Source organism: Eublepharis macularius, chromosome 4 (assembly GCF_028583425.1).
Source record: "Eublepharis macularius isolate TG4126 chromosome 4, MPM_Emac_v1.0, whole genome shotgun sequence".
NCBI lineage: Eukaryota > Metazoa > Chordata > Lepidosauria > Squamata > Eublepharidae > Eublepharis > Eublepharis macularius.
The window spans coordinates 102,582,025-102,595,479 of record NC_072793.1 but is presented as its reverse complement, the minus strand read 5'-3'; the positions used below and the strand labels follow the sequence as shown (position 1 = coordinate 102,595,479).

The 13,455-nt window shown below is 40.5% G+C and overlaps 1 protein-coding gene across 1 annotated transcript in view; it reads right to left on the bottom strand.

Moving 5' to 3' along the window:
• POC1A (POC1 centriolar protein A) overlaps nucleotides 1-12,810 on the bottom strand; it is a 38,533-nt gene extending 25,723 nt beyond the window's left edge. Inside the window, exons 1-5 of the mRNA XM_054977220.1 lie at nucleotides 12,739-12,810; nucleotides 8,601-8,685; nucleotides 7,763-7,934; nucleotides 3,511-3,690; nucleotides 1,454-1,561 (exon numbers count right to left, since the gene is read on the bottom strand). Coding sequence (XP_054833195.1) covers nucleotides 1,454-1,561; nucleotides 3,511-3,690; nucleotides 7,763-7,934; nucleotides 8,601-8,685; nucleotides 12,739-12,756 — 563 coding nt within the window. The 5' untranslated portion in view covers nucleotides 12,757-12,810. The remainder of the gene's footprint in view (nucleotides 1-1,453; nucleotides 1,562-3,510; nucleotides 3,691-7,762; nucleotides 7,935-8,600; nucleotides 8,686-12,738) is intronic.
• Nucleotides 12,811-13,455: the final 645 nt, after the last annotated feature.

The window sequence follows — 13,455 nt, the reverse complement described above, 5'->3', positions numbered from 1 at the left end:
TCACATTCTCACACAGTAGAGTCACCAAACAAGACTTTATTGAGTCCATGTAAGTAAATGTTTCATTAGAATATGTGTGTGAACACCAGAACTTCGTCCTCTGGAGGGGCAGGGAATACACAGGATGGTGAACAACAATACCATCCCTTGATGTGTGGAATTAGGAAACTTCCCGCGATGCACTGATACCTTTAAACTTGGACAGGAAGAGTTCCACAAAACATTGCTCAACTGAGGGAGCCCTTACACACTCTGCAGAATCAAAAACACTGCATCATTCCAATGGACATGCCTGCTTCCCCTTAATATGGAGATGCAAGGGTGACCACAAAAGAGCTCAGAAAACACTTCAGGAAGAATGAAAACGACTTTACACTGCTGCACTGGAGTGAAAGATACTCAGACACACAATATTTTAGAATATCCAAGGAACAGGAAGTCCACTGCTTTCCATTTACAAGGACTGACACATTTAAAATATTGGCACAAGTTCTTGTCTGGCTTCCATGCGTAAACAACACATCAATGAGGACTAGAACCCCTTATCTATGCCAGGAATTAGATTTCTCCCAAGATTCTGGATAGGTGCAACCCTAGGAAATATAGCTGCCAAGAAAACATCTAGAGCCTATCCCTGGCATGAGATGCATGTGTTGTACCTACAATCTAATAAGAACACCGGGCAGTGTTTACTGCATCAGTCCTACATGGTAAATATCGGCTTTTGCCACATGAAGAAGGCACAGTCAGAAGAAATACCACACAAGATGGACAGAGTGAAAGCTACCTTGCAGTGAATCTGCCATTAATACACAGTGGGACTTAGGCCTAAAACTTGCACAATAGTTACATGCAATTATCCCTTATAATAGCAAGAGTAGCTAGGCACAAATGCAACCTACTATTCTATTTCAGTGTTACCTGTCTTACCACATGGCTTTTGAAGAACTTAACACAGTGTAAAAAACTACATCAAAGTTAGATTATAGTTTATACAAGAACAAAACTGACATTAATATGTCAGTATATAAAATCTGATCAGTAACCTGCTATTCTTTTCAGTTGTTTTTATCTCATCTTCTCACACATGCTTCCCAAGTTTCTCTTCCTTCTTAACCTCATCTCTCACATGCATTTTCAAAGCCACTATTGCCTCAATTTGTGTTTTACTTAGGGTAGGAGTTTGGGTAGGAGTGGATCAGGGCATATTTTCACCAATCAGGGTGAAGAAAATGGCTCTGCCATCTCATTAACTCTAGAGGTCATTAAAATGAAATTTATGACTGCCAGTGCTGACTATATTTGTGGACTCCAATTCTTAATTCTAATTTTTAAAATGGTACTGGTTCCAGAAACACCTTTAGGATATGTAAATGAGAAAATTCTGTTTGACTTTCACTCTTCATGAATATGACAAGCCCAGGAAGACCCAAAATATTGTGCTGATACTTGCCCACCATGCTCACAGAAAGAATGTATACATTCTCTGCTTGCTTTATCCCAGAGTTTGACGGTTTTGTCATCACTGGATGATACTATCAACCTTCCATCAGGAGAAAATCTAAAATCAAGAGAGTTGTTAAGGAAGATTTTAAAGCAGTGGGTAAAAGAAGCTACGTCTTAGTTACCCTCAGTAACAATGGGATAACAGCTGTATGCTTTTAAAAGAGACTTGTGCTAAATATTAGGCTTATGTCAAGATACTCTGGTAATTTCTTCCTTCTACCTTCCTCAAATTGTTAACATTATAATATATTCAAGACAGTGGAATTCTTCATACAACATTTATGAGATGTTTAAAATAACCAATAAAATTGTAGCAGAAAAAATATTCAGTATAGTACAAGTCTTTCCTTACTGACCACCAATTAGCGAAGGTGTGTGTTTTCTATTTCTACCTCCTTTTGTTATCATCACTAAAATCCTAAGTATCATTGGCATTAACAATAATTATGGTTGTTGTGGGTTTTCCGGGCTGTATTGCCGTGGTCTTGGCATTGTAGTTCCTGATGTTTCGCCAGCAGCTGTGGCTGGCATCTTCAGAGGTGTAGCACCAAAAGACAGAGATCTCTGTCTTTTGGTGCTACACCTCTGAAGATGCCAGCCACAGCTGCTGGCGAAACGTCAGGAACTACAATGCCAAGACCACGGCAATACAGCCCGGAAAACCCACAACAACCATCGTTCTCCGGCCGTGAAAGCCTTCGACAATACAATTAACAATAATTATTAGAAAGCAATTTAAAAGAAGAAAACAACAACATTTTATGTTATAAAAAAACTTTTATCGGGGGTGGGGGATCACCCCAGCAACTTGCCAGCATCTCAGCAACTTTGTCCTTCTAGGACACTTTCACCTGCACATTAGTAAACAATGACCACAAAGTACAGCTAGTTACAGTACATTTTCTGTACACAGAAAAGCATCTTGGGTATAAAACTACTAAAAACTACTGGCTTTCATACTGAAGTACTTTTGCCTCAGTCACTATAAGCATGAATTTTTACAAGCACTGAGGTGAAGTCCTATAGTTGCATATAGGCTGCTGCAAACAATGGGCTTTACTGAAGAGCCTTTATTGTCACCTCAGATACATTCAGGGCAAAACCCACCCCCCACATACTAAAAATACTGGCAGTTAATAATGATAGATTTTTTAAAACAAGCTCTGTATTTTGTGAAACACACTGACTTCTGTCAACAACAACATAGCTTGGAGAGGGGGGGCTATTTCTTCTTCTTTTTCTTTCCCTGTTCTTGGACTTACATTTTGAACATTACGGCTTAAACTTAAATAAAACCCATGTCTAGAAACACCTCCTTTGACGCTTCTCTGCGGCCTCTAGAAATGGAGCAACAAAATAAGTGCATTTGGAGACAGAATCCTCTAAAAGTAATAGAACCTTTTGCTCTGATGTCGCTAAAGGGAACATATTCCATTTATCAAAAGATGGCATAATCCATGGGAGGGTGTATTTTACTACCCCAAGAGACACTGAAATTTGATTTGGGGTATTTAACACACCCCAGATACAACTGGTGTCTTCTCAAATGGCTTTAGAAGTTAAATAAAGTTAAACACAAAGAAGAAGAGGGGGAGGGGCTTTTCTGCACACCAATCTATTTCTGTGCTTTAGACCTGGAAGGAAGTAAAATGGAGGTTTGGTTTAAATGAATTGATTTATTCTATACATTAATCAAATTAATCCATACTTTTCCTTCTCTGATTTCTGTATCAGTCCAGGATAGACAGTGATGACTGATATTTTACAAGAAGAACCCGCTTCTAAAAACAAGAGTTTCCTTTTTTAAAATACCTGAAACTCTGAAATATGACTAATGCCTAAAATATATGTTGTAATGAATAAATCCATATGCATCCCATACAAAAATTCAGTTTTTTGTTCGTAGGAAAACATCTGATGCTTATTTTATTATGCAAAAGAATCTGTGGCAATGCATACTTGTCATAAAACAAATGCTGTCATATTAAAAAAAAGTTTACTTACTTAGCACAGCGAACCCAGTTTATGTGCTGACTTAATGAGAACAAGAATTTTTGCCTGTGGACAGCCCACACTTTAACAGTTTTGTCATCAGAGGCTGTAACCAGTGACTGGCCATCATTAGAAAAGTGAACACTTCTGACTGTTGCTGTATGAGCCTTGAATGCAGTGGATTCTCCTTTGCTTAATTTGGGAAATAAAGTTGTGTTAAACAAAATTGGGGGGACGACAGCACAACAGAAGAACGAGATATTATGTTCTAAACAGATTTACAGTATATACAAATATGTCTGCTTTTTCCAGGCAACTGTATATATTGACATTAAAAGGAAACTGCAGACCTAAACACAAGAGAAATACTAAGTGCCATACCAAATACAGCCCAAAAAGAAACTCATCTGCTTAGATTTAGTTACTGGAAAGCTCCTAACTTCAGACAATTTACGTCTGCGTCCTGCGCAGAGCAATAAAACAGAATGTTTGAAGTAGCAAAAGTCAAACAGTGTCCTATTAAAATGTTTTGTTCCAATGATACAACATGAAATAACATCATGTCATCATATGCACTGGTGCAAACAGAGAAAGGGCACATAAACAAAAAGGGTGCGTGAAGAGTTTTAAAAGTTTTATGACCGTCACTTTGCCCTGAATGTTTCCTGCACAAATATGTAGTAAATTATAAATATTTTACATATTCTTGTGTATAATTCAAGTGCTTATATGAAACTAAAAACTGTCTCGCTAAAGACGAATACTTTAGTGCTGGCTCAGCCCCCTTCAACTGGCATGTATTTTCTCCTCAACTAGCGCATTCCTGCTTTTTAAAAGTGGATATGACAGGCTGCTTACCAGAGTGTTACATACAGCAAGCTAGCAGAAGAAAGTTTTAGTTCAGTACACTTCTAAAAACTGACTACTGTAGAACATACTTATATAAGCCATGAAGTCATTGTACCCTACTGTTCCCTACAGAAATCTTATGAGATAATTTCCAGGATGCAATAATATGTGGGTGGGAATTTTTTTGCGGAAATTTTTCTGAAGTGGAAAATTTTTCAGCGCTTTGTTTTTCCATGAGGAAAAAATCCATCTGGAAAGAGTCATTATCTTATAAAATTAACAACAATGGATGGATGCCATTGCTAGTACAGTATTAAGCAAATCTGGAAGTATTAAAGTTGTCATTAATGTTTTTCAGATGATTATTCCTAGGAACTGTAAGAGGAAGTGAATATATGTTTCACTGATTTGTAATAAAGTTATAAATTCAACTCGATTCGGTTTCGTTTTCTTGGCCATGTCGGACGCTCCTCTCCGCAGGTCCGGGAGGAAGCGTCCGAGCACCCTGACCGGGCGGCTGATCTGCGAAGATTAGCCCCCAGGACTCCCAGTGAGGGAGGCAGGGTCCGGGACGCTGCGGGAAGAGCCCCCTGAAAATCAATGCGGGGGGTAAATTGCCCGTTTGTCCCTATGGAGGCCGGCAGACGTGCGCGGCGCCTCGAGTGCTGCCGGGCCATGGAAAACGGCAAAGAGCAGAACTAGGCGGAAGCCTGTAAGTAAGCAAATCCCTTCTGTTATTACAAGCGCACGCGAAGGAGTGGTGGGATCTGAAGCTAAGAAGGCTCGTTCTTCCCCCTCGCTGAGTTTCAGAATTCAGCTGGCGCCCCCCCCCCCTAAAATGGCAGCGAAAAAACAGAGTCCCGCTTTGGGCAAGTCAGTTTCGGCTGCCCTGCAGGGGAAAGGAGAGTCGCTCGAGGAATTGGTGAAGAGGTCGGTTATCAAAGCCATAAAACCCTTTGTTGACAAGCTGAATGAAACAGATCAAAGGGTGGGCTTAATTGAGAGTGAAGTGAAAACCATTAAGGAAGTAGCGGGGGGGGGGCAGAGAAGTCTGCTCGGGAAAGTGCGTCACTCGTGAGGGCTACGAATAAAGAGTTAAAGCTGGTGGAGAACCAGCTGATCGGGCTACAAGTGGAACGAACACAGACAATTTTGCGCCTCCAGAATGTGAAAGAGGAGGAAAATGAGGATTTATGGGGTCTGGTCTCGGAACTATTGGCGACACCCGCGAAGGCAACTAAAGAAGAGGTTAAAAGCGCCATTTTGGAAGTTGTGGGTTTTCCGGGCTGTACTGCCGTGGTCTTGGCATTGTAGTTCCTGACGTTTCGCCAGCAGCTGTGGCTGGCATCTTCAGAGGTGTAGCACCAAAAGACAGAGATCTCTCAGTGTCACAGTGTGGAAAAGATGTAGGTCATTTGTATCTACTCAGGAGGGGTGGGGTTGAGCTGAGTCATCCTGTAAGAGTTTCCCAGGGTGTGGAATGCTAATGGCGGGAGGCTTCACTGTATCCTGAGGAGGTTCTTTTACATATGGATTGGTACTTGATGTGCTAATCTTCTCTGCAGGGCTATTGTCGGGGATAGAATGTTTTGTTAGCCTGGTGTTTTTCAGAACTGGAAACGTCAGGAACTACAATGCCAAGACCACGGCAATACAGCCCGGAAAACCCACAACAACCATCGTTCTCCGGCCGTGAAAGCCTTCGACAATACGCCATTTTGGAAGTCCGTCGGGCTTCTTCAAAATATGCAACGAAGCGTCAGCTGCCTCGCGAGATCATCATCGATCTTTCATCTAAAAGGGTCCGGGACACTATCCTATACAACTCATACAATGCGGATCTGGACTTTTTGGGCAATAAAGTCAAGATACTGAAAGACGTCCCATTTTTAGTTCGGAAAAGAAGATTTAAGTATAAAAAGCTCGCAGCTCTTCTGAGGGAACGTGGAATAAAGTACAAATGGTTATTTCCGGAAGGTATCTGGTTCAGTTACAAAGATCAAGCTTGCAAGATAATATCAGAAGATCAACTAAGGGATTTTGAGGACAAAAATCTGGAATTTCAGCAAGACACCAAGCAAGAAGAAAAGGCGAAGTCTGAGGGGGGGGGGGGACGAGTACTGCGGCTGCAGTTGATCAGAGAGAATTGCGTCCGGGGCCCAGGAGGGGGAGGAAGACTTAATTTGAATTGTAATTTGTATTTCGTAAGGTCAACCACTCCATCAATATTATACAAAGCTTTAATTTTGTTTTTAATAATGGCAGTATGAAGGGAAAGCATTTTGTGTAGTGTAGTGCTGTTACATGTTGTTGGGTTTTTTTTTCTTTCCTTCCCTTGCTCCCCTTCCTTTCCTTTGTATCGTTAGTTAATGTAGTTAATAAAAATAAGAAAAAATCTTTAAAAAAAAAGTTATAAATTCAACTCATTGTTTTAATTTGACTAGTACAGCCACAGCTAAAATTCTTATTCATGTCTTCCCTCTCACATGGTAAAAGATATCATAATCCTCAATCAGATATGAAACTAACAAGTAATATAAACAAACATTTTGTTGACATGGATGAGCAGACAACATAGCATATCGTGCCCAGTTCTTTGGGTGTGCTAATATTAGCGTGACAACAGTTTTCAATGTCTTTGTTTCTTTCTTTAAACAATGTTAAGGTAAGTATATGCTACACGCCAAATTTTACAAGTACCCTTTCAATAAAATTCAAGTTCAAATAAACCTTTGTTTGACAATAACAGGTAAACCATACTTGGGGATTTTTTTTCCTAATTGCACATGTCAGTTCAATTATTTATTGCTGTCAGGACATAACATTAGCATGGGGGTACTTTTGAATATTTTCTCACTAAATGCATCAAAAACACAGTAAATCAGATAATATTCTATTTAGGACACTGGGCAATTTCTCTGAAAAGTTTTCCAATTATAATGTTCCTGGAAAATTCTCCTCACTGAATACAAGTGGCTAGATGAACTAAAGCAGTAGCTTCAGCAAAGAGCTGCAGTTGCTCCACCTGCCCCATTTGCCAGTATAGTGATCGTCCATAACTCGTTTTGACAATAACAGTAAACTACTCAAGAGTAGCAACACTAGCTCCGTCTACTGATTGAGCCCCAGGTGAAATGACAGACAAGCAACGAGCATTTTAACTCATCCTTTCCAATGGAAACTGCAAAGAGGGCTTTGGCAGTTCCCCTTGTGCACCTTCTATTTGATACTAATAAGTAACATACAAATCAGAGAATTTGACAATGGATTATTTCTTCTCCCACAATCAATAAGCTGCCACTTTCCTCATGACCAAGTTCACTTTTTAAATTTCTTTCCAAGCCATGGAGTTCTCCAGCAGCAAGGGAAATCATATACACACCTTAGCATAAAGAAGAAAACTGCATATACTTACACACTAGGAACCCACAAACGAACTGTTTTGTCTCTAGAACCTGAAGCAATCAGATGTCCAGAAGGTGAAAATTGAACACACATTACTGCATCTTTGTGACCCACAAAACGATAGGCTCTCATTTGTGGTTTCATACTCCAGATCATCAAGCATGAATCCATAGAGCCACTTACTAGATTTAAAAAGATATTGAAAGTCCTCTTTCAATATTAAAAACAGGTCTCTTACACACACATGCACATGAACAAGCAGTCAACAGGAATTTCAAGAACAAGCCTCAAATTCTCTTCCCTTCCACTGAAAGACATATTCACAAACTGAATTGGAAGCCATCAAGCAAGTTACCTGTGGCAAGATCAGAATTCCCTAAAAATACACCTGTTGGAGTACATCCTGTTTTCTGAAACAGTCTAAGAAACTGGAGCTATTGCCAAACAATTCTTAACAGTGTGAAGCATTTCCTAAGCTTTAATTTAGAATTTTACTGACTAAACTTGAACCCATTTCCTTTCTTTAGGAGCCTTAATACATACCTTTTCATCATCATAGCATTTTAGATCTCTGCAAACTGCTTTGGTTTCCCCAAGCTGCACTGATATGCCTAGTAACACCACTCCCTCCTCTTTTCACTCTTGCAATGTCAGTCTGAACTACAACCTTCTAGTTTGCTGCTAACAGTCCCGTATTCAAGGCCTAATCCTAATTTTGCACAGCATACACAATATTCTGCAAGAAATCCCAACCAGTTTGGCTAACTACTTAAAAGCAGGAGCAATATTCTGACTGATCTGAAAATGACTTTTTATTTTGTGTGAAAGAAAACTGAAGACAAGCTTACCTAATTGTTTCTTATTTAAGCTGAAGTCTACACTAGTTACTGCATCCCGGTGGCCTTTGAAATTTCTCTCCAGAGTTGGATCTTCCTGTAAATGAAATCACCATGAACTTCAGTAGTTTCAAAGAAGAGAAATATTTTAAATTGGGAAATTATAATGCATTCAAAGACAAGATAATTAGGACACGAGGAATATTTCATACTCAACTTCTATTACAACATACAAGTGGAATTTGAGTCCAGTGGTAACTTAATGAACAAGATTTCCAGGGCATGAGCTTTCGAGAGTCAAAGCTCTCGTTAGATACCTGAAAGGAGCTTTGACTCTCAAAGGAAGTTTCAGATTTCTGAAGACCCTCAAAAGCTTATACCCTGGAAAATCTTGTTGGTCTCTTAAGATGTCACTGGACTCAAATCCTGCTGCTGACCAAATCTGCTACCTACCTGAAATATATACAAGTGCTGCAGCTAGAATTTATTATTTTATACAATTGATACCATGACCAAACTCACCTATAATAACAATTCATTGTATGCTGATGGACCTAATACAAGTGATTTCTTATGTGTCTGCTATAAGCAGTTCACAATTACTTAGTAACTTTGAGAAGTTGTGTCTAGTTACAGTGAGTACTGAAAGCAAGAATTCAGAACTTTGTCTCAGAAGATAACAGTATAATAGGACTGTTTGTTTGCTAGATACATTCAGCCAGAAAAGAATTCTTAAAAGGTAACATACTCAAGACAATAGCTTCTTCTGTAGTGTCATACATGTGCAAACGTGATGAGCTGACTTTGCACTAAGAAGTTGACATGCATAGTGAAATTTCTAACAGCAACATATACTATGAAACAATCATATTGTAATTAAGTATACTGATACTGTGAAGTCATAAATGCTATAAAAACTGTGCTGCTCAAGGGAAGAGCCAGAGGGAAACCATTTGGGGGGCTTCTAATGCCTGGTTCCCTCCAGCTGTTGCAACAACGAAATAAATCTAACCCTCTTCTTACTCCTGGCTGCCAGTATCTTATTGGGTGGGGCACTGGAGAAGATTGCCTTTTTCAGGCTTAACGCTATTGATATGTTGCCTTTCTGCCGCAAGTACCTGAGGCGGCTTAACAACAATAAAATTCAAGTAACACAAGCCACACTACCATACAAGCTAAAACAAATTCAAACAGCAATCAGACCAACTGGAAAAATCAAAAACAAGTTTTTAAAAAATCTGCAGCAACAAAATAGCAGTAGCTAAAAACATCAACTGGTTAAAGCCATAATATGACTAAAAGACAAAAGAGAGTGGGAGACCCCATAAACCAGCCAATTAAGAGCAGGCTGAAATAAAGAGATCTTGGCCTGGCACCAAAACACTGAGAAAGATGGCATGAAACACAGGGTGAGGTCAAGGATATTTCAGTTATATACTTTAACATTCAAAAATCCAGCTATGAAGAAGATACAAAGAAAAAGGCCCTCACCCAAATCCCTCATGTATCATACGCAATTTGTTCTCCTGCATCATATAAAATTGTGTCTTCAAATTAACCATCTACCTCAGAGCTATCCAGATGTGTCTACAGAATTTTAGTACACAATACATACAGCTCCAGGATAGCATCTTACAGCATCTCTCTAAGCAGAGTTACATCCTTTCAAGTCTATTGAAGTCAGTGGGCTTAGAAGGGTGAAACTCTTCTTAGGATAGCACTGCAAATCATAGAAGAAAGCCATCCAGGATCCTTATGTTTTAATGTAAAAAGATAAAGAGGAAATCACCTTCAGGCTACAAAACCTGGAGCAATGATACATTTACTGGTATTCAGTTTCACAGGACTCTACTTTTGCTATTTCATACTAATGGTTTTGATGCGTGTTTTGAACTGACTGTATGGACCAATTCTGAAAAGTACACTGTTAAACATAAAAGGCCTATTTATTGCTTTAGGTGAATTTTCCTTGCCAAAATATAATGCAAAGATTGCTTTAAAAACTCTAAAATACTATTTACAAATATGTATTTATTAAAATATTTTTACTCTACCTTTCCTCTTGGCTCAAGAAAGCTTGCAAATAATAATTAAAACATTACAGAAGAAAACCAAATAATCCCCCAAATGCCTCCTTCCTCCCTTTAAAAAGATGCCTGCCATTCATAACCCTCACCAAAAGTCCTGACAAACAGGCAAGCCTTGCAGTGTCTCCTAAAGATCTCCTAGGAAGGGGCTCCGCTCACCTCTTCAGAGAGCCATTATGAGGAGCCATTATGCGTGGGAGCCATTATGAGGAAGACCTGGGCAACTGACAATGTCAGGTTGTTATTCTAAATGGGGGGGGGTGTCTCCTTGTGAGTTGGGGAATTAACATTTAAGGAGACGCAGCGAGAGGGGGTAACCAGGATACCTCCACCAATGTATACCCTCAGAGAACTCTCGAGTAAACAAGCAAGTATACAACAGGAAATTTTTCTTTATTAACAGAGCAATAAAAGGCAAGCACACAAAAAACACACAGCATACATACAGATCCAGAGGAGTTAGCTGTGTTAGTCTGTAGTAGCAAAATCGAAGAGTCCAGTAATACCTTTAAGACTAACCAACCACAGTAAAGTTGGTTAGTCTTAAGCTACAGTAAAGTTGGTTAGTCTTAAAGGTGCTACTGGACTCTTTTCCATTTTGCATACATACAGAGCTAACTAAGAAAACAGGGAGAAAAAAGAGAGAGAGTAATTGGGATCAGGAGATATTTACCAGTCTCGAGGAGTATGTATTGTGGCTTCAGGTTTTGTAGGCTACAGGTAATTTCATCTCTCCCTCTTTACATTACACCTTTCCTAAATCACAGTAATACTAACATATTCACAGGCAGACTATGAATGGAGTTGTTTTGCTTACTTGGCACTTGGGCAAAAAAGGCTGTATCCACCTGCAATAGGGCTTACATCCAAGTAAAGGTATCTGGATCATAACACATATGCTATATTTCAATAACGACACGAAACCTTAGGATGAGATGGTGTGTCTGGCCCAAAGTTCCATGGCAGAGGGTGGATTTGAAACTACATCTCCCAGATCCTAGTCCAACACTAGTAACCGCTACACCACACCAACTCTCACAACTAATACAAGATTGGCATTTTTTAAAAAAAATTCCTCTGGAGGGTACAGTTCTCTGAATTTCTGGTTTTGCACTTCATATTTAAACACAGCTCAGGCGCTACTGAAAAGTTATGCTTAAACATTCCCAACAGTTTTAGCTTCATGGTAGCTATTCTACCTCCTCTACATCTAGTACATCATAAAATTGGACAGGAATGTGGTAAGTGGTCCAGGAAATAAGCAGAACCGCTTAGCTAAATTTCAGCTTCTCTCCTGCTATCTGGGTCCCCCTAGCAAGGCTTTAGCAAGAAGAAAACTCACAAGAAAGCTTTTCTCAGTATGGAAATATAAAAAAAGGAAAAACTTCACCTCCTGAATTATGCAGATGGAACTGCTTCCTCCACCCCTCCCCCCAAAATAATAAACAATCTAACTCTTAAACATAATGGGCATAGTGTTATTTTTAAATCTAGCCTAGTCTAATATGATTACATCGGATTAACACTTCCTCCATTCCATTCTGCAATTACAAACTGCAGACTGGAACTTGGCCATCATTTCCAAAAATCTTTTGTGCGCGGGGCGTGGGGTGGGGGAGTGTATGCAGATTTGTAATTTCTTCCATCCTGTCAGTGAATTCATAACTTGCCCCCCTACTATGATATTTTTGTTAATCTAATAAAATATTGCAAAACTACTACCTGCCAAGTCCACCCCCCCCCCAACAGCTGTCTACAAATTTTTGCCTACCAGACGACTGTGCGAACCCCTGAATCTAGGAAGGCTGCCAACGGTACCCCCAGCAGCAAATTGCTCGGCCCTGCTCCCTTCTTTATACAAAGCCTCCGTTTCAGCCCTGACCCTTCTCCCCTCCCAAGGGCAACAACCCCATAGAGGCCCTCGCTCCCTCCGGCTCCCCTCAGGCGATCCCCAGCTGCTCCTTCTCAGAAGCCGCGCTGCAATCCTGAACCGGCTCCGCTTGAGGCGGCGGGAGCGACGCCGTTCGAGAGAAAATTTCTCTCCATCCGCCCCGCGCCCTTACCAGGCAAGCAAACGCCATGGCGCCGCTAGAGCCGAAACGGAACCAAGCGCAGTCTCTGCCTGTTGCCTCCGGAGCTATTCAGTTTGCCCGCCTCTTCGACCGCCTAGTAACGGCGTCTTGCTCTTAAAGGGGAGGCGGAAACGTGGGTGAAACCTGTCCTCCGACAGGGCAGGAGAGCTCAGTCGAAGGGAACCGGTGCCTCTGGAGCAGCGGAGGAGAAACTTGAGAACGCCCGCCCGCCCCAGAGAGGCGACTTCTGGCAGGCACTTGCGGCCTTCTTTCCTCAGTTTCGAGACTGTTGTTCTTCCTACATAGATCTTCAGAGAGTATCTGTTCGAGGCTCCCCTGCTCACAGCCTCCATCTGAAGGGCAGAAGCATCTGTTAATAGATGTTTAGGAGTGGGACAAACCAATTAATCTGTGTGGTGTGTTGTTGCATAGTGTTAGACGGCAAGCAAGCCTGGTAGGTAGGTAGAAAGGTTTATTGTATTTAGCCATAGGCCATTACAAGTCAAGCAAGCCTGGTAACACTAGTGTTTGCAGTGACTAAAGATCCCTTACTGGAAGAGAATAGGAGTTCGTTCAAAATCTGGCAACTCACGTGGACATTCTAGCCATTCTAAGCGTAAAACCCAGAACTAAATGGGACTGATCCCATGCATAATTACATAGCAGGGAATTTTATGTATTTATTTCTAGGATTGCAGCCCAATCATA